Genomic DNA, 20,977 nt, shown 5'->3' with positions numbered 1-20,977 from the left:
TTGTCCCATGTAATTTAGCCCTCCTTTCATTTGTGTTTCAAGTCATTTTCTCTTCATGCAGAATAAGTCATCTTCAGTATCATCATTAGAGCTCTTTATTGCAATGATACAACTAGCTGATGCCCATCAGTACATGACAATGTAACTGTTTGTGCATGTAACGTCTCCCAGCAACTCAAATTTATATTGCAGGAACAGGAAGTCCTAAATGCAATCTCATTGTTCTTGACCCAGTTTCTGTAAATTTGATGACTTGCTATTATAGTTTCGGGGTTTTCCCTCACTGTTGTTCCTTTCCAGTTGAATTCTGATTGGCTGTTAATTACATCATCTGTTACTATTTTTATCGTCGTCCGCCTTCCATATAAATGACGGACGTGAGAGCTTGGTAACCGCTCAAACTTTATGGCCTCCTTGAAGAACTGTTTTATTCAGCAAAAATGCAGAAAGATGAGTTAGTTTTGCGAAGTCCGGTGAAGAACGGTCCAACATGGCAACGGGGAAGCGTACATACAAAATCAAGGACAAAAATTTCGAGGTTAAGTTTGAATTAGACACCCGCTACAAGCTGTTAGCGAATATAGGCAATGGAGCTTATGGAGTTGTTTGCTCCGCCATTGACACGAAAAATGGTAACAAAGTTGCTATCAAGAAAATTCCCCGAGCTTTCGACGTGGTAACCACTGCGAAACGAACGTACAGAGAGCTCAAGATCTTGAAACATTTCAAGCACGACAACATCATCTCCATTAAGAATATTCTGAAGCCTCCAGCCGACCTGGAACAATTTAATGATGTTTACGTCGTGCTTGACTTGATGGAAACTGACTTGCATCACATCATTCATTCACAACAACCGCTCACAGACGAACACGTTAGGTATTTTCTCTATCAGATCCTTCGTGGATTAAAGTACATCCATTCTGCGAAAGTTCTGCACAGAGATCTCAAACCGAGCAATTTGCTAGTCAACGAAGACTGCGAGTTGAAGATTGGAGATTTTGGAATGGCTCGCGGCTTGTCGAGCTCACCTTCGGAACAGAAGAGGGTGATGACCGAGTACGTGGCCACTAGATGGTACAGGGCGCCTGAATTAATGCTGTCGCTCAACGAATACTCTGAAGCGATCGATATGTGGTCTGTAGGTTGTATTTTTGCCGAAATGCTGGGCAGAAAACATCTATTCCCAGGAACAAACTATCTGAACCAGTTGCAGGTACAGTTCATGATAGCGTATACAAAGTAATGCATGTACTGTTTGCTTGGTCCAGCAGTTTATTTCAACACAAAAGCTTAGTTTTCCCTCCCTTTCTGTTGATGTAAACATGCTGGAGTTCTGAAATCTGGAGGGTTTTTTCTATTGTTCCCCTCCTCCCCCCAGTCATCAACACAGCCCAATGCTCAACCCACAGATGACCCCCCCCCCCCCCAAAAAAAAAAAAAACAAAAAAAAAAAATTCAACCATTTAGACTAAATCAACTCACACCCCCATCCCCGTTTTTCAACAAAATCAATTGACTTGTTTCCTGTGGTTTGTGTAAACGTAATGGATCGGGTGAAAAATGAATGGAAATTCTCCCTGTATTACAAGCTTGTTTTAGTTCCTACTGTAGAAATATATTGAAATCTCAGCACAGAGCCTCCCTTACTAAAATTTGAGTGCCACCCTTTCCCCAAGAAAGTATGTTAGAGGCTATTGAGGGACAAAGAAACCCACTGTAACATCAACAGCACTCAAGGTTCCAAACACACCAACTATAAGATCTTCCTCTATAGGTGAAGTCGGTCACAACTTCATGGTCTGGGGTCAGAGCAGGAGGGGGAGATTTCCACGTAAATTTTAATAATTGAGTCAAATCATTCTGTTCTTCGAGTAAATAATTTTACAATTCTCTGATCCACCATTTGCGTCTCTGCCGGCAGCACAACATTCATTTGTTCTTCCAAATACTTCTTTTTCAGCTTATTCTTAGTGTGGTTGGTACCCCATCAGAAGCATTCATTGAGCGTATGGGTGCAGAGCGAGTAAAGACGTACCTCAGACGACTACCAAAGAAAGAGCCTGTCCCATTGGACAAACTTTATCCCAAAGACAATTTACATCCACGTGCATTAGACCTCTTGGGAAAAATGTTAAAACTTGATCCAAAGGAACGAATATCAGTGGAAGAGGCATTGGCTCACAAGTATTTGGAAAAATACCATGATGTTGACGATGAACCCCTGTGTTTTCCACCTTTTGAATTTGACTTTGAGGACATTCCTTTCACCAAAGATGACCTAAAAGCAAGGATACTAAAAGAGATAGAACAGTTTCACAAAGATAAGGTTTTAATTTTGTCTCCCGTTCGTAGCTCTCAGAATGAAGTACAATCGAGTCAAGTTTCATCTACCCAGTTAAACTCAAGCAGTGAAAAGGGCTCAGCCTCTTCGAAGAAAGGTACCTTAAATTTGTAAAAGTTGTTTTTGTGAATGTGACCAGTTAACAGATTTTTGAGGACAAATCCCAGGTCATCTTTCTGGTACAGACACCTTGTATAATAGAATTAACCCCAGACTTTTAGAAATGTGATTGGACAGTGTTCTGACAGTGCCATCTTTTTTTTCCATGTGAATGAGCAGGTACTTTGAGCTCAAAATTTTAACAAACTAATAAGATATTACAATTGGTGCAGTTTTCTGGTTACCTGAAAATAATGGAAATGTCAATGAGAACAGGGGGGGCCTGGGAACCTAGGGGGAGGAGTCCTTACCAGGTGGAGAAAGAGAGGAAATAAGAAAAACAGGATTAGAAAAAACAAGAGGGTAGGTAAATTTGTTTTGCACACAAGCCACATGGCTGGAGCTTAACCTGATGTTCCTGTGACATGAAGTAACTGGGAGTATTGCTCCCACCTTGCATGGGATGCTAGTCAATTGGAGGGTTACTCCCAGCACTAGGGAAATTTAGCAACGCGACGTCAGCAAGAGCATCACTATCAAAATGAATTCACTTTTTTTCAAACATTGTAATTATTCCAACTGGAGATGAATTCTTGGAGACCGTGCCCAAGTTTAGAAAGAGAGAGAAAAATCCTTTGTCATGTGTTTACGTCCTCCATAAAAGGTGCCATCAGGAAATTTTATGGCCTAGTCACGCAGTGACGGCAAAGAAATGTACCAAAAAGTGTAATGCATGTGCAGAGTTGTTGTTTTGGCTACAAAACCTATTGCCTTTTTGACATTCTTGTTGCCCTTGCCGTCGCATTGCTAAAACTCCCTACCATGTTGTTGGTAGCCATATTTGTCCCTAGGTGAAGAGAGACAATGTGGAACAAAGTTTCGTCTCTACCAAAACAACACAGTGGCATAGGCCGGGCCTCAAACCAGCAACCCTCATGTGTGGTGGGTATGGGGCACAGGAAATTGCGAGCGATGAGTGAAAATTGGTTCAAAATAGGAAAGAAGTTTGGTTCTTCAGTACTATTTTTCTATATATGCATGTAAACAAACTTGGGATTGGTGGGAGATTGGTGGTAAATGCACAGGTTCCATATTCCCCCCCCCCCTCCCCTCATGCAGAAATTTTATTCACCTAGTAACTTGTTTTTTTTCACTTTTAGTGGTGTCGTCATTAACTCTGGTAGATGTTCGGCAGAAAATGGAGCAGAACTTGAAAAGAAAAAAGGAAAAAGCTGATTGCAAAAGCAAGAAGACCAAAGCACCCAGACGACAATCAGAAAACAAGGAAACAGAACCAAATAAATCCACAGGTTTGAGTGACAGTGACAGACAGATGTTGGAAAGATGGGAGAAAATGAGAAAACAAACAAAGCCTTTCATACATCCAATTAGAAAGTACATGAAAGAGCTTCATGAATTGAAAGAGGAGGTTTTGAATGAAGGTTCAACATCTGGTGTGGTGTCTTCACAGCCACTCCTGCCTCCTGGGAGTCAGATTCCACAACAGTTCCAGTTTACACAGTTTGTTCCTCAAAACCAGAATGGGAATGTGACAGGATTGAAGGCTGTTAAAGTGCCAAGTAACGCAGTGCCAGTGGTGACGCAGACTCCACAGGGGGAATGTACTATTGCACAGACAGGTACATATGTATGTCAACTTCATTAATGGTATTTTTCTGACTACAGGGCTTCTGATAATTCGCGGGATTTTTGGAGACAAATTCGCGGAGAAAACGGCCGATTTCGCGGGAATTTTGCGGGAATTTTCGGGGCAAATTTTCGCCGAAAAACAAAGAAGAAAGCCAAGAAGAAAGATTCCAGAAAAAAAAAGATATATTGGAAGGATGTCAAATTCAGGGCAAGAAAGAAAACACAAAAGTTTATCCAACACAGTTCTCAAGGCAATTGTGCTTGTTTCAAGCTACAAGAAAAACATAAGCTGTACCGAAACGCCCGGCCGGTCTCTTGTGTTACTTTGCAGTTTACAAGGCAAGATTGTTCGTGATCGAAGGTTCAAATCCATTTGTGAAGTCAAAACATTGTTGTGTCTCGCGCATGTCCTGCACGTACGATTAAACATGTGCCTGCATTACTACAGACAGCAGTTTCCTTTCCCAATCCGTATAGTGTCACCGAAAAGTCTTCTCATTTCTTGTGCCCAGTTTTTCGCAACATTAATCTAAGAACGCCTGGTAGTTATGGTTTGTTATGTTTACTCGAGGCAGTGACGAAATTTCAAGATAAATTTGCATTTATGGAAAGTAAACAGCCCCAGTAGCCAAGATAAAGTTTCAAATATGTTGTACTGACGTGTATTCGGTAGGATTTTCAACGAATTTCGTGGTATTACGCGTTTTTTTTTGTGAATTTCGCGGGATTCCGCGGATATACCTGAATTTCACGGCTCCGCGACCGCGCGAAATATCAGAAGCCCTGTGACTAGAGAAAAGGCCATTTTCATGATAGTATCATTTGGCAACAACTACCAGAATTCATTTGTTTTCCTTTTCAAAATTTCAAATTTGTAGTCGTAGTGGGAAGAAAAGAAAAATAGTGCTTGTTAGCTTGAGAAAACAAAAACTGAAGGATTCTTGTAGTTGTAGTTATTGACACCAAAATTAAAAATGTTTTACAGCAAGACATTTTGTTGGCTGGAAGAATAGACTACAACACCAAAACAATCTGTGAATTCAGCAATTCTGAATCAAATTTCCCAAATATATGGTCCTAATAGGGGCATTTTAACCAAACTATGAATGATAGGTTTTTTATAGATATTATTAATCTGTCACTCTCCTGTGTTTTTATTAGTTGCAGGGAAAGTTGTTCTTCTGGCACCAAACCAGCTTCTTTCACTGCCTCGCTCCATGTTAACAAACTTGTCTGTTCCAATGGCAACAGCACATCTGGTTCTTACCCCTCAAGCTTCGACATCTCAAACCCCAGTTCCACAAAGCATGATCACTAGCACAAGTAATCAAGATTCTCAAGAAAAAGTGACATGTGCTAACAAGACTGTAGGAAGTTCTGTTAGGTTGCCACTTGTTTCAACTGCTGTGAACGTGGGTGTTCAAAATTCTACTAGCTGTATTGCAAGCAATAAAACAGCAGAATCAACTTGTGCTGCTGTTTCATCAATGCCGCTGCAAACAAGTTCCATGACTACCGCTCCCTCATTGCCAGTGCAAACAAATTCAACTGCGTCCATTTCCATGCTGTCTTCACAGAAGTCTCCCAGCAATGCACCACAGATGTCTTCCTCTACTGTTGCAACTCAACTCACTCAACCTTCAGTTTCGTTTAGCAGGAGCATAGCAATTACTGCACCAATGACTAGTAAACCATTTAGCGATCTAACAAACTCTTCATTAAACATTTTAGTCCCTCAGCAACAAGTCCCATCAGTCAGCAGCGTCATAAATGCAGCAACTGGTAGCAAAAATCAGTTACCTAATGGATCATCATCTCTTTCATTAAATGCTATACACAACACAGCTTCAAACAACCTCCCACCAAACCCATCACTGCCCTTACCCATGATTGTAAATAATGCATCACTACCAACCTCATCATTAAATGTGTCTACTCAAGTTTCACAATCACCAAGCAGCTCTGTTCTTTCTACCACAAACATGGGAGTGAATATTCCTTGGAGTACAATGTTACAGACATCAACAAATGCTAATGTTTCACCATCACAGACACAATGTACAATTCAATCAACTGCAGTACAGTCAATGGACCTTAACTTTCCTTCAGCTTCAAATTTCGATACAACTTCAGCACTTGCTTGCTCATCCATGTCGTTGGTAGACGCGGTCACATCAACAGCTCCAGTAGATGCAAGTCTGGATATCAATGCAATGACATACGACACAACAGCACCATCACTGATGAGCCCACAAAGTCTTCAGTCCATGTTACAGTCAATGCTCAGCCAGGCAGATGCTCAGTTGCTTTGGAATACAATGCTGAGCTCACCAATGATGACGTCTCCAATTTTTAAACTGGCCGACTCATCCAACAGCACTGCCACAACAACATGTACAGTAACAAATTCCCATCCCAAGACATCTCCTGTTGAACAAAGATCAGACCAGTTTGCATCACAGCAAACGCATCAAATTGCACAGCAAAGTGAATCAACAGAGACAAATGCTGACATGATTTCTGATAGCATCCAAGATGCTTTCAGTGACCTCAACGTTCCGCAAGTCTCTGAGCAAGATAGGTTAGCAGAGGAAGTGATTTTCTCTGCCATGTTATCTTCCAAAGCAAAAGGAGCTGGCAGTGGCTATGGTTTAGGAATCAACATTAATGAACTTCTTAATGATGTTGGAATTGTACAAGATGCCTTTAATCCGTGAGTATCAGGTCTTTGCATTACCCCATATGGTGACCAAGTGTAATTATGCTTTTAATGTGCTAAGAGTTATTTAAAAGCACCATGCCTAAGAACTCTATAGTGTACCAATGGCTCAAGCCAAAACTCTTCTTCTATCGGGTTTAGAACCTGAGATGGGTGGTGCAGAATGATCAGAATTTTGGACCCAGGGTGGGGCTGGGGGATGATCAGAATTTTGGATTTGGTGTGGGCATGCTTAACTTCCAGTACCTTTTATTACTAGTTCTCAAGCCTTGACAGAAAATCCAGCCACTCCCCCCTAATTTCATACTAATGCAGTGTTGGGGATCTTTTTCTTTTTCTTTCCCTTCAATGTTATCTCAGGCTTCATCCCAATACCTTCTGCCCTATTCCTAATATTATTTGCTCCCTTCCTTTCTTCTAGGTTGCAACCCACACCCCTTCAAATTGACACCCCTTCCCCTCCACTCCTCAACACAACATTAGAGTTAATAGACCAAGGGCTGGTTGTCTGCTTGAAAACACATCGATTGCATAAATGTATACATTCTGATCATTCTTCTGTTTTGTATTCATTCAGGTCTAGCCCTTTCAAAGACCCTTGCATCACACTTCCTGCCAGCTTACCAAACAGCCCATCCCTGTCAGCATCACTGCTATCTGATTGGCTGGATGGTAAAGATATGCTTCCTACTGACATGGATGAATTACAGAAAGAGCTGGAGTCCAACTCTGTGTTGGAACTCTTTCAAGGGATGGATGATACATAGGATGTTAATTTCTACAAAGACAACACGATGCTCTAAGAGTGACTTGAGAGCCTACAATGGGCTAGTGTGTACTCTGTTATTCTGTGCAGTCAAACTTGCAAATTAAGGTGGCTGAACAGAGATTTTTGCACGCGCTCTGCAGTGAAAGCTGATGATACATGTCAGCTGAGAAAAACAAGCATGGTGCTGATAAAACATTTTATTTTTCAACTCGGTCAGTAGTTTGGGAAAGCTAGTACCATGAGAAATATATGGAGAACAGGCGACCCATTAAGTTTCAATATCAGCATGTAAATTCTCCTTATTAGACTCCATTATACTTCTTAGTATACTGGTTGAGAGAAGTTGTTTTTGTCATCAAGACAATTGGGCCCACTTGTTCAAAGCCCAATTAAGCTAATCCTGGGTTAACGTGAACTTTGATTCAAGTTTAATTACTTATGTAAAAAGATTCTTCCAAATGAGTTTTGTCTCTTAGTTTTCATGTAGACTTTTCTTTTCATTAACTTAAAATTGGCTTTTGAAAACATTTTTTAAGGAGCAAGAGGAAAACTTTGGTTAAATTTTAGTTGGGGAGGAGCATTAATCGACTTTCAACTAACCGGGCTCTGGTGAACACAAATTTTTTTTCTCCAGATTATGTTAATATATGGCAAGGAGAGATTAGAAGTTTATCACTCAGAGAAACAGAGTTGAAGAAAAAACAACCCTTTGCCTAAATCATCTAAAAGCACTATTCATAATACTCAATAAAACAACTTGTCATGTTATGCAGCCAGAATACAATCTTCAGCGAACTATGCCAAAACTGTGACTGTAGACAAAGTTATCTGTGGACATTATTATCCTGTAGATAAACCAATCCGTGTAATTTTTGATGATTGATTACAGCTTCAAAAGCATGATTTCGAGGATAAACTGTTCTGCAGTTTTACTACAAACGCTGGGCCAGCAATTTCAACCGAAACTGGTTTTGTATGATACACATGCCATAATGTAAATTACACACTTCTTGATAGTGCAGATCCTATTTATTCAATTCCAATTTGAATTTTACATCTTGGTTTTTCTGGTGAAGAAAAACTAAGAACCAGAGAAAGCGCTCAACGCAGGGCAGGACCCAACGAGAAACTCAACGCTGACAAGAAAATTAAACCTGGGAGGCAAGTGCCTTCGATTCAGCACTGCACCAAACCTACTCCACTAGAGGGAGGGGGGAGGGGTGGAGAGGAGGGTGTAGTAAAGTGAAAATTGTCCTAATGGCCGTGTATTGTCAAGTCATAAAAAAAAGTACTTGGAAAGGAAACATTTTTTTCATCTTGAGTGATTCACAAGAGAAAAAGAAACTTCTTGCAGACTATTGTGTAAACATTTTCTTCTAGAGCTTCTGGGATGGAGGATAGCAGTTTCTTTTCCCACAGGTGTAATCAAAATATAAATGTCAGTTCGGCTTTAAATAAAATAGTCTGTATTTTCCAAATAACATTTAATGTTTTAAAAATAATGAAATTGTACAAAAAGTGTCAATGGTAATTAAAAGTTATTTTGTAGGAGCTGTGTTTTCTTTCTTTTTCTTCTTTGGTCTCGCCATCGGAAGCGCTGGAAGTTTAAATCGTGTCCTGCAAAAGAGGAAGCAAAATTATTATTTACGACGCAATAACATTTTACGAGTAGTCAGTACCAACCATCGTTTTACTTAATAATAGACACTTTTCGGGAGAAGAAGCCATTTTTTGGAGAGTTCTTACTTAAAAATAAAAGTGTAAGTGTCAATGTATTTAGCGCAGAGCACTAATTGGAGACACTGGCTTTACAGATCGAAACAGAATTTGGAAATGATGGTATTTGCGGAGAGGGGAAACCAGAGTACCCGGAGAAAAACCTCTTGGAGCAAGGACGAGAACCAACAACAAACTCAACCCACATATGAAGCCGAGTTCGGAAATCGAAACCGAGCCACATTGGTGGGAGGCGAGTGCTCTCACCACTGCGCAAATACGAAAACGGTTTAAGGCAAAACGAGAATGGAATTTTGAACTCCCATCAAACGTCGTTTGCATTCGTACGCGTCCAATGAATGAACCTTTATCAAACTCTAGCGCTGAAGCAGCACTAATTGAGGACACTAGTACGTATAGATCACTTAAGATTGTACATCACTAATCTAGTGAAGACAAAGTCAACAATGGAGTTCTTAAAAGTTGGAAAAGTCCTTGAAGTTGAAGCGTAAATTCAGTGCGAAGGAAAGGACTCTCAGTGACTGTCTATATGTCCAGAAATGAACGCTAATGAGATTCATGAACTGTATGATTGACATCACAAGATGTCCCCTAACCTTAATTCTCACTAAAACATATATAATTCTGTCAAACATGTAGTCATATGAAAATGACAAAAAGGCCTGTTTTATGTGAAGTACCCAAAATCAGGGTTAGTTGCATTTCTGGGCAGGTTCAAAGATGTAGTGACACCAAAACTCAGTAGGGCATTTGATTGGTTAATAGTTTATTGAGGGTACAATGATTGTTCATATTCACATTGCCGCAACTGCCACCATTAGAACGGTTTTCAATTGAGTGTCGAAGGTAATTCGCGTTTGCTTTGGTTTTGTATTACTACGCTCTGTGATTGGTTAATAAAACTCGCGCCACTTTCTCAACCAATGGGAATCCAAACCAAAACCAATCGTGTTTTCGCCGCACGCGTTTTCCCGCGCTTGGCGCCAGTTACATGTATTTGTTTCGAATTCTGATTGGATTGGCTCGTTGTGTTGTTTACATCTGCTGCGAATGGCCAGAGTAATTACTTTCAATTGGTTTTAGTTTTACGACACTCAATTGGAAACCGCTCTATCATCCACGACTTGCTCCCGTCTGGCCTCGTAGCTCGGCCGGTAGAGCAACGGTTGATCAAATTCAAATTCGATTCCCGCCGAGGTCAAAGATTTTTTCTTTGCCTCATGCGGTCTCGCATTTCCTTACTAGGGCTAATGCTCAGAAGGAAATTCACGGGTTCACCTTAGCACTTCAATAAACCCTGGAGAGTTAGTTCTCTGATCCATCATTTTGTAAAAGTTTATTAAGAGAGTTTTAGAACACAAAACCTTGGGATAAAAATACACTTACTGGCAAGTGAGGCAGAGTGGAATGAACTGGCAATAAACTGCAACAAAAATAAATTAAAAGGAAAACCATTACGGAATGTCTTTAGATACGTGTAACGAACTGAATAACACAAATGACTCGTCTAATTTGAACGCAGAAACTTCTTGCCAGCCAACAAATTTCAGAGCTGACCATACTTGCACATCTGAGCCCGAGGCCCGTTTCTCGAAAATCGCGATAAATTACTGGACCTGGCGTGCGCGGGCGGCTTCTCAAGCTCCCGGAAAAAATCCAAAATTCATTATCAAAAAATTCAATTTTTGGTAAATTTTGAAAGCAAAAACATTTTAAGTTTTCCAAGATTAAGAAACACATTGAGTTAGTATATAGGAGAAATTACCGCCGATCTGTAGAAAAAGGATAAAAACAATTCCTTTCAGGCACGAAAGGTCTTCAGAAACGCACAGCGGAAAACTGTTTGATGCACAGAATACTGCTCAGCAGATATCGAGTTTTATCAGTGATTTTGAAAGTTGAATTCTATTGGAATTTATGGAATGCATTGAGCAAGTTTGGAATAAACCGTTAAAGACGGATTTGAAAAACAAACTATATACATGTATACAGAAATGTAACTGACGCGATAAAATGTCGCGATTTCAGTGCCTTGCAACGATGTAAACTGCATTCCAGGTTGCACGAATTCCGCAACTGATCGTTGCAGGGGTGGGGTGAGTGGGTGAAGGTGTATTGTCAGTTTAAATATAGTGGTCTCTTGTCAATCAAGAAGATGATACGGTGTACATGATCTATGTGGCCGCACGTGCCCTGCGACACACGCAGACGAGTGCATGGAATACCTACACAACTATAACAATGGTCGATACATACTTGATAAACACACTGAGCACACAAATCCTATATCCACCAGCCGTCTGTGGCAGAAGCACGCTGCTCTGTAGTCAATGTGCATGGATGAAGGAAGAACAAGCTGCTCACGGACAGAGGGCTCCGGCAGAAATACCCACTGAAATGATCAGTACAAAAAAATCCCATGTGTGTTTAGTGTGCCTTTGAATAAAGTAAAAACATTTGTATTGATGCGAATGTTAACATAATGGTTCAGTATTGTTAACAATTGCCTTACAAGTATAGATAAGCTAGTATTTGTTATCTTTTGCCGCGGATGGCTTGGATGGAAATGGATTACAACCATTTTTTTCAAGTTCTTCCTGTGTATTTTGGAGAAATTGCTAAAAACAGGTTTATAGTTTGTTCTTCATCGGAGAAATCAGTTAATATTTTCCTCCCGGTGCTCTATGAACAATTTCATGTTAGAGAAAACGGTTATACGTTAAATATTTGAGTAGTTTTGGTCAAAATACCGCAAAATCTCCGTGACAGTGTTCCTTTAACACAAAAACGAGGACTTAACTAGAAGAAGAGGGTACGGGACGTTCAAACCAACTTTCCAAACGCTGACATTGTCTGCATTGTTTCCTATTTTTTCCACTGTTCTGTGCAAACCGGCGGAACAGTTAATTGTCACTGTTTGTAGGAGTTCAAAAACAAAAAAGATACGCAAACTCGAGTATTACGTTTGTAAGGAAACGGGAAACATTTGGAAAATGCAACTCGGCATAACCAATTCCGAAAGTATATTTTGTTTGGGAAGGTGCTTCAAGCCACTGATTGCGCACAGGCTTTTTCGTTACCGATTGCTTCAAAACCTTCGTCTTACAATCGCGTTTGTATGCCGAACTAATTTACAATTAAACGTTGAGAATGGTATATTAATCAGTAAATGACACAGGCATACTCGGAAAAAAATCCGAGTGCTCCTATCAGGAGTCGTACCTAAGCCCTTCCGATTACTAGTTCGGATGCTCTTCCACTGAGCTACAGGAGACTCGTGGGAGCTAAGGCCATTAAACTAGGTTCATAGGACAAACATCCTGCATACTGCTAGGATTGGAATGTCAATGTGTGGCATATGCGCAATATAAATAATGTGATGGAATACGTTAAGCCTGGTAAATAAATGAGAATGATGTAGTATTTAGTAAATGACACAGTAATCTTGTTTCTTGAGGGAGAAAAGCATTGGGTAGGCTTTCGGCTTCAAAAATAGAGGCATGTTATGTTGTATACGAAACAAAATCGCTCACCAATAGATACTGAAGCAACGCAGGAGTCTGGGGGACTTTAAGGTACATTCCACCTGTTATATCCGCTGCCTGAAAACAGATGTAAGTTCTATAATACCGATGCAATTCAAGTGACAGATAAGAAAAAATAAGAAAAAGAAAGGATGACAAGTAATTGAAAGGACCATAAGGATGATCTGTAAAAGAGCAAAAGCCCCATCTTAAGACAGATCGCCTACTACTGAACTAACCTTTGATATGAAATACACTATATATACAAGAAAAAATGACAGTATGTTAGGCCTGTTCCAAACGTCGCGCTACTGCCGTGCGGAACTAAATTCAAGAATTTAATTCGACTTAAACACGGCAGTAGCACGACGTTTGAAACCATTTAGTTCGGCAGGCTGGATTAAGTTCGGCACGACTATTTAGCACGGCAGTAGCACGGCAGGCCCTGTCGTACTGCCCGGCAGTAGCGCGCGCGACTTCGTTTCAAACTGCGTGCCGAACTAAATTCATAAATTACTTTTTAATGTATTTTGGGTTAATTTGCTCGTTCTACGCATTTCTATATTTTAGAATTTGGCGCGACTAAATTAAATTCGACGTTTAAAACCACTGCCGTGCTACTGCCGGGTCAAACTGATTTAAGTTCGGCACGGCAGTAGCACGACGTTTAAAATATAAAATACTACGATAAAAGATATAAGATGCATAAAAAAAATATGTCGCCTTGGTCTTAAAAATACTTATTTAATGGGGAATGGACCTCAAAACACAGGGAGTTCCGAGTTCCAGAGAAAATGAATAAAATCACTTTATTCAAGTGTCAATGTATTTAATGCAGAGCACTAATTGGGAACTCTCTCCATATCGAATTGGAATTTGGAAATGTTGGTTTTTGAGGAGAAGGGAAAACCGGAGTAACCGGAGAAAAACCTCTTGGAGCAAGGACGAGAACCAACAACAAACTCAACCTACACATGACGCTACATTGGTGAGAGGCGAGTGCTCTCACCACTGCGCCATCCCTGCTCCCCATACCATTCTTGTGGACAAGAATCGACTCTCAGTGTGGATAAGAAGCGACGCTGTGCTCTGCTCGACTTTAATTTCCTTCATCTCTCCAAAGAGTGTAGCAGTTGTTGTTCTTGTGAATTTATTCACTGCAGGACTGATTTAGTGCGATTTTACGCAGTTTTGGCTTGAATTTCATTTGGTGCAGGTGGGTTGCAACGTCTTATACAAGACTTGAAAGGAACTTTTCATGTCTTGTCTAAGCTATACTCGTCAGTAGAGGTAGTCAAGTATTTTAAGACATGACGTATTTCTTGCACAAATGTTGCTAAGTTAAACGCGCTTTCAAAAAATCTCTGTCAACCTATTTCATCACACCTGTTGCAAGAAGCCTGAGTGTTCATCCAGTACACAAGCGTCAATCACAGTATTCTGCAAAGGAAGATCAATGAGCCAATGTGAGAAACGAATTCTTTGCAGTGAGTGCAGTCCCTCCATTTCTTAGCACTGCACAACTTACCGGTCAGTTTACAAGTGGAGTGCACCAACTTGAAGTCCGCCTTCAAATTCCCTTAAAATGATGCACACCTTTTTGTGAAGATGGTGACGCGTTTCAGTATATTAACCCTTTCTGTCAAATAAACATCGAGCAGGACATTTTTCTTTACATTTTCATCGAGTAAGAATGTTTTCTTGACTCTTTCTAAGTGGAACGAACTGACTATATTGGGTAACGATCAGACTTATTCGTGGAACAATCTGACTTTATTGTGGAATGATCTCACCGTAAACCAGAATGTGCTACTGTGAACAAGCCCTTGAAAATGAATTAATCATTTCACAAACTGATTGGACTGATGGACCCCTTGACTGAACACACAACAGGCTGCCAATTGTCTTAGGCTATGCCTTTGGCCTGGTTCTCATTATCGACATAGTGACATAACGACATAAAGGAAAGATCAGTTTTTTGTTCATGAATGTCATCGTGGTTATGTCATTACATTAAATTGTTCAAACTTGTGACATAAAACATTGACCTAAATTTTTGTTTTGCTTTTGCGTGACTTCATCTGGATTTCATTATGTTCCTAACTAGTGTGAACCAGGCTTTTTTATAAAAAAAAAAAATTAAAAGGAAAGAAAGCAAGAAACAAAAACAAACCAAGAAAGAACAAAGATGAAGCAGCGGCAACTTAGTAACGTTTCACTTACACTTTTTTGAGCAGCAAATATACAGTTCATTATTGGCATATATTGAGTTGAGACATCTGGTGCAGCTTTCAGTATCTGTGGTAGAACAAATTTTGTCACTCAAGAACAAAATGATAGTTAACAAAGGACCATATATAAATAAAAAATAAATAAAATAAAATAAATAAAATAAATAGGAATTTCAGTGGAATCCACAGAGTGGCTCTTCTCTCCACTGTTTCCAGGTCGAATTGGAATTTGGAAATGTTGGTTTTTGTGGAGGGATAAAAACCGGAGTACCCGGAGAAAAACCCTCGGAGCAGGGACGAGAACCAAGAACAAACTCAACCCACATATGACACAGAGACCGGGAATCGAACCCGGGCCACATTGGTGGGAGGCGAGTGCTCTCACCACTGCGCCATCCCTGCTCCCTATATATCTTAATCCAGCTCTTACACTTACCAATATACGAGATTTGAGTTTCTGTCCAACTAAAAGAGAAAATAGGAAGAGTTATTTCCAAAACTGAACAATTACAGGTAATAAATAAACCACAGATGATTCCATAAATATAAGGATCATTCTATAACCCTTGTTCTCTCAGAGCCAAGACAAAGCCCATATCACATGGTTTCGTTATGTTAGCCATAATACAGTTAATTATTAAACATCTAACATGATTATGTGTGAATGCAGTACTATAGGAATCTGCATCTGACCCAACCTCGTTCCCAGGCCTAATCGCACTTATCGAGCAGGCCAAGCTGCCTGTCTGGGGTTGGGACTGAGCACTCTTCCCATTCTACTTCACATTCAGCTGCTCTCCAAGAACAACTGGGGACGAGGCTACATCTGATGCAAGGGCACAATACATGCCTATTACCTGGGCATTCTTTTTCTGCTCTGTGAATATCTAAACCAAGTGTTAAGTCAGGTAGGCACCTTTGCAAACATAGTATAAAGGGAGCAAAAAATCACATGTATTTTTTTTGATTAAACATCTTTCCAGCAGGCTTTAATCATCACCAATGCCTAGATCTAGATTTAATAATAATGAAAAAGTTTTTATGAGTTTCTTTCAGTGGGATGTCATCTCAAACTTGTTTTTGGAAGGGACGAATATGTCCTTTTGATTTTAAAACAAGAAGCTGTTTCCAGCTTATACTCGGGCCATATTTGACTGTGTGGTTCGTAAAGCCTACAATCTTTTAACAGTGATAACCTTCAGCAACACCAATTCCCCCAAATAGATAGCCTGCGGCGGGCAAGCTCTCTTGGGGGTGGATCCTCTTTCCCCCTTCCGCCCCCCACAGGCTACTTTTCTCACAGGCTACCAAATAGATAGATACAGAGATATAGTGAGGCAATAAGTAACCACCAGATAGAATTGCATTTCTTGCAGTCAGAATGAAATACCAGGGAAAACGACATTTGTCATACAAATGCTTTTTATAATCCCCAGGCTTTAATCCTTACGTTTTCACCTTTCGTTTAGAGACAGAAACCATTTGTACGGTCCTAATATGTATGTGACGCCGGGTTGATGACGGATTGTTATTTTCAGTATGATCTAGACCGGGGGGGGGGGTACTCCCTTATGTGACCTTAACGGGGACGTGTGGCCCGATAGGGTATGGTTTTCAGAGTGTTTTGTCTTGAACGGGGTATCTATTTCATCACTTTCTGTCTTAAACATGGTATCCCTATATGACCTAATGGCTTAAACAGATTGTGATTGCCAATGCATTAAAATACGTTACGCATCACGCATACGTTTATATCCTTGTACGTTTTTCAATGTTTCGCTGTTTATATTTTTAAATGAAATTCAGGGGAAAGCATTTGTTATTCACCTTTCATTTGAAGGCAGAAACTATTTCTACATCGATTGTTTTTCTATAGTAGACGTGAGACATCTTTATCTATCTTGGCCCGCGAGGTCATAGACTGATTTAGTTGCCAAATTTTCGGTTAAACAAAACTAATTTTGAGGCACTCAGGTTAACCTAAAAAACACTACGGTTAGCCTAAAGAGCACTCCAGTTAGCCTAAATAGCACTTAGGTTAGCTTAAATAGCTCCCCGCTTAGCTTAACGGTTAGCAGTTTATGTTGGGGTTGTTCATGCCTCGCATGCCTCGCATGTTTTGTTCATGCCTCGCACGTCTGGCTCGCATATTGTAAACACTCCTCACGGCCCGAAAACAAAGAATGCGACCGGGAATTTAAAGAATTTGATAAGACAACAGAAAATGTAACTCGTAACAGCCGAGTACAAAAAACGAGACCGAGAACATTAACTCGCGGCCCGAAGTCTTATCTCTCGGCCCATCGTGGCCCCAAAAAGAAAAAAGAATTTGATAATGCTACTGAAATCTTAACTCGGTCTGCCTTACGGCCCAAGTAATAAGGGCAGCTAGGATTCTGATACCTAAAATTTTTTAATTAATAGATATTTTAGCCAAAGAATCTGAACAGACAAGTAATGTGCATAAGTAAAATACACAGATGTATGCAGTTTCTATGGTAAAGAACTATCATGACAAAGGATACAGCACAAAGCCATGGTTAAGGCACTTGCAAGAAGAGTTGGAGGAAGTTCTGAACTGTGGTCATCTACAGAGATTAAGATGGGGTTATTTTGATTTTGATCATTTCTACATCATAAAGGTTCCTGTCATTTGCCAAGCTCTGCTCCATATAAACCCTTTTCTAAATTGTTGAATCTTCTATATTTAAAGGGACAGTGCTCTAACCAAAATAACAAAATTTCACTCACTTAATTTCCATGTTATGTACTAAAATGCCAAATGCCACCAAGTTCAAAGAACAGGTAACTTTATCCAGTGGATAAATCGCTATGCAGCAGATAAAAAGTATTTGATAGAGTACATTAATCCACTCAACAGCGACTTACCCAATGGATAAAGTTATCTGCTCTTTCAACAACTGGGGCTTAGTAGGACATGTTAGAATTTCTTGAAATAAAAATCCTTAAAATAAGAAGGGAAAATTATGACCCCTGTGGTGGAGTGAATACTTATATTAATTCTGTGATTGAGTAAAAATGAGGGAAAGCATTTTATTAGTACTAAGTTGTTTCTAAAATTTACTCAGTCTTGTGGAAAGAGCAGAATGACAATGTAAGAAGGCACGAATACATGAAATAGTTTTACTGACCTACTGAAGCATCTGCAGACAACAAAGTTTTTAGTTCCGCAATGATAGCATCATTGACCTCAGCAAAGCCTTCATATTTGCCATCTGCAGGAAGATCTTTTTGGCCAGCATCTGTAACAATGTCAGTGTCTTCTTTTGGAAAAACAAACTTGCTGTTTTAAACATGAAAAAATACACCAGTGTTTAATCAAGGTGTGGATGGCTACTGAAAGATTGACTGATCAACTGACTGACTGACTGACTGACTGACTGACAAAGAGCGAATGAGTAAAGGAAGGAAGAAGGGATGGAGGAAGTGAATGAATGAACAAGTGGAAGGGGCATAGAAGCAGGAACATGGGATAATGTGGTAATTGTGAGGGGATGGGAACTCGAAGAAATGTGAAAGAGTTTTACAAAAAAATATATTTTCCCACAGAAAAAGTGCACAGGAGAGATCCACCAAGGAATGGGTGATAGCCAGGGGTACAGGGTGGGTATAGGAAACTGAAAGTTCAGACCCCCCTGCCCAAGGAATAAATAAACATATGGGCCATCACAATTAAATGACAGAATGGAATAATGAAATAGGAAAAACTCTCTAATAGGACATTTTCACTACTGCATCATTTTACTATAACTACCAGAATCCTTCTGGTTTTTGTTTTCTCATGCTAATATCAGAGCTATTGTTCTTTGCTGTCCACTGGGATTACAAAATTTGAATTTGAAAAGGAAAATGAAATGAATTCTGGTAGTTGTAGTTAAATGACGCCATCATGAAAATGGCCTATTGACACTTTGATGCTTCTCTTATAAAAGATCTTACCTTGTGCTTGTGTGAGATATGATGAAAGAGAGACAGTTGTTGTGTTTCATCATCAGATGTGCATTACAAAATACCATAAGACTGTCTACACATTGTGTCAAACTGATCTGTAAATAGAACATATTTCCATAAATTCTTGATTCTTGATCATGTGCCAGAAGTAATAGATCAAACATGAGGAAGAGTGTTTCCTCCGATTTCCAAACACTGAGAAGTAGGTTGGAAAAACGAGGCGCAGCCGACTTTTTTTGACCAACTTCGAGGTGTTTGGAAATAGAAGGGAACACTCTTTCAAGTGTTAGATATAGCTTCTCAAACTATTGATAATTCTTGGAGAAATTCGAAGCAAAAGTTCACAAAATTTTATGATAATTAAGATCACATTTCAAACCTCCTTCACGGTTTTGATTTCCTTTGTTTTCTCTTCGTGAATTATTAATGAGTTTGAGAAAGTGAAAGCAAGGCCTATTGCCTGATTTCATACTGTGGGGGTCTGGGTACGAGTCTGTGTATTATGGGTTATGGGACTCAACACCCACATAGCCGGAAAGAGCACACCGCACTTTACAACATTTCCAAGTTTGGTGTTAATCAAGCTAATATTAGGCGAGATACAGCCATTCAAAAACTTAAAAATTTACTAAGAAATGTATGGAACGCCGGACACACGTCCGGCGTTCCATACATTTCTTAGTAAAATTTGGAGTTTTTGAATGGCTGTATCTTTCCTAATATTAGCTTGATTGACACCAAACTTGAGGATGTTGTAAAGTTCGATGTGCTCTTTCCGGCTATGTGGGTGTTGAGTCCCATAACCCATAATACACAGACTCGTACCCAGACCCCCACGGTATGAAATCAGGCAATGCATCTTAGCCTACACCATACACAGACTATTACAGGGGCTTATAGTGTATCTGCGGCACAGGCTACTGCATCTGTACCTTAGATGGACTATTATTGGAGGGTTATAATCCATCTACGGCACAGGGTACTGAGTCTGCACCTTCCTTGTTTTTGTTTCAGTGTTGTTATTGTCTCCAAAAGTATACCTCCATTAATTAAAGGTGATAGAAAAAGGAAGGAATGATTTTTAACACAGCAATGTTATGTTGCATTAAAAATTGTTAGATTCACTGTCACTATATCAGTGTCCCAAAAATCAGATAATTTCACCTGATTTGACTCACATGTTGGTTCCAAGAAGAGAATTTTGAGGGTAGAACTTCTCAGAAAAGTCAAACGTACCCCATCTGCACAGCCTCCCCTCCCCTTCCCCAATGCGGCTTAACATTGATTTTCTGTCCGTCCTTACTGTTGCTGTGATAGAACAACTAACCTTCCACTTACACTATTTTCAATGCATCATAGAAGGAAGCATACAATGACAAGCAAATAAATCACTGGCATTGTTATTAAACATTGCAAAGATCAGATATTATATATATAAACAGCTGTTTAAAAACTACAGAAATTCATCAGACATTAAGCTTAAATGAACATAGCAAAATATTAAAAAAGTAAAAAGGAGATCTTCCTGTCAGGATGAAACATTTTTTCGCAAGTATAAGCTAGCTGACCTGGTCACGTTCATCGTGTGCTTGATTTCCTTCGCTAGCAATTCTTCCCCACCACACGGGATTGGCATCGAGAATAACCACTAGGAGATTGGCAATGTTTTCTTAAGGAAAAAAGAATATTGTGTGTCAAATATTTCAGTGAAACGTTTGTGATTAGATACAGTAAAGTCATTACGAAGTTCGAAACAACTTTTCTCTTTACCGTCCGCCATATTGAATCTTTAATTCCCTATGTCATGTAAAAAGTCACGCTACGTCTCACCTCTAGCCTCTGTCCCCCACCCCCAGAGATTGACACCTTGTTGCTTTTCCCCTCTTTAGTCTCTTTCTTCTCGAACAACTGTCCTGTCTCAACAACCTTGAG

At 39.8% G+C, this 20,977-nt stretch overlaps 2 protein-coding genes across 2 annotated transcripts; one reads left to right on the top strand and one right to left on the bottom strand.

Annotated features, from left to right (window-relative positions):
- Nucleotides 1–88: 88 nt before the first annotated feature.
- On the top strand, nt 89–9,132 carry LOC146476527 (uncharacterized). The gene is made up of 5 exons (XM_085114400.1): nt 89–1,216; nt 1,964–2,441; nt 3,604–4,083; nt 5,255–6,806; nt 7,390–9,132. Exons 1-5 carry the CDS (start codon nt 491–493, stop codon nt 7,577–7,579), a joined length of 3,426 nt encoding a protein of 1,141 aa, XP_084970526.1. The 5' UTR covers nt 89–490; the 3' UTR covers nt 7,580–9,132.
- On the bottom strand, nt 9,089–20,860 carry LOC146476526 (general transcription factor IIH subunit 3-like). The gene is made up of 13 exons (XM_085114416.1): nt 20,816–20,860; nt 20,614–20,714; nt 19,034–19,140; nt 18,226–18,377; nt 17,599–17,661; nt 15,931–15,960; nt 15,510–15,538; nt 15,066–15,140; nt 14,229–14,282; nt 12,852–12,920; nt 11,575–11,710; nt 10,705–10,741; nt 9,089–9,198 (listed from the first exon to the last, which is right to left on the bottom strand). The coding sequence occupies exons 1-13, from the start codon at nt 20,823–20,825 to the stop codon at nt 9,120–9,122; spliced, it is 942 nt and encodes a 313-aa protein (XP_084970542.1). The 5' UTR covers nt 20,826–20,860; the 3' UTR covers nt 9,089–9,119.
- Between the last annotated feature and the right edge of the window lie 117 nt (nt 20,861–20,977).

The sequence above is a fragment of the Pavona decussata genome, unplaced genomic scaffold (genome assembly GCF_977016875.1).
Source record: "Pavona decussata unplaced genomic scaffold, jaPavDecu1.1 SCAFFOLD_76, whole genome shotgun sequence".
Classification (NCBI taxonomy): Eukaryota; Metazoa; Cnidaria; class Anthozoa; order Scleractinia; family Agariciidae; genus Pavona; species Pavona decussata.
This window is presented reverse-complemented; position numbering and strand designations above follow the sequence as displayed.

Bases quoted from the DNA above. Each gene is read 5' to 3' on its own strand.
- LOC146476527 (XM_085114400.1), top strand. From the start codon at position 491: ATGGCAACGGGGAAGCGTACATACAAAATCAAGGACAAAAATTTCGAG. The intron at 2,442-3,603 runs GTACCTTAAATT...TTTCACTTTTAG, and splicing joins CTCAGCCTCTTCGAAGAAAG to TGGTGTCGTCATTAACTCTG. The intron at 4,084-5,254 runs GTACATATGTAT...TGTTTTTATTAG, and splicing joins ATGTACTATTGCACAGACAG to TTGCAGGGAAAGTTGTTCTT.
- LOC146476526 (XM_085114416.1), bottom strand. The intron at 15,539-15,930 runs GTAATAGGCATG...TTTCTCTTTTAG, and splicing joins AGCAGAAAAAGAATGCCCAG to TTGGACAGAAACTCAAATCT. The intron at 15,141-15,509 runs GTAAGTGTAAGA...GTTCTACCACAG, and splicing joins AACTCAAATCTCGTATATTG to ATACTGAAAGCTGCACCAGA.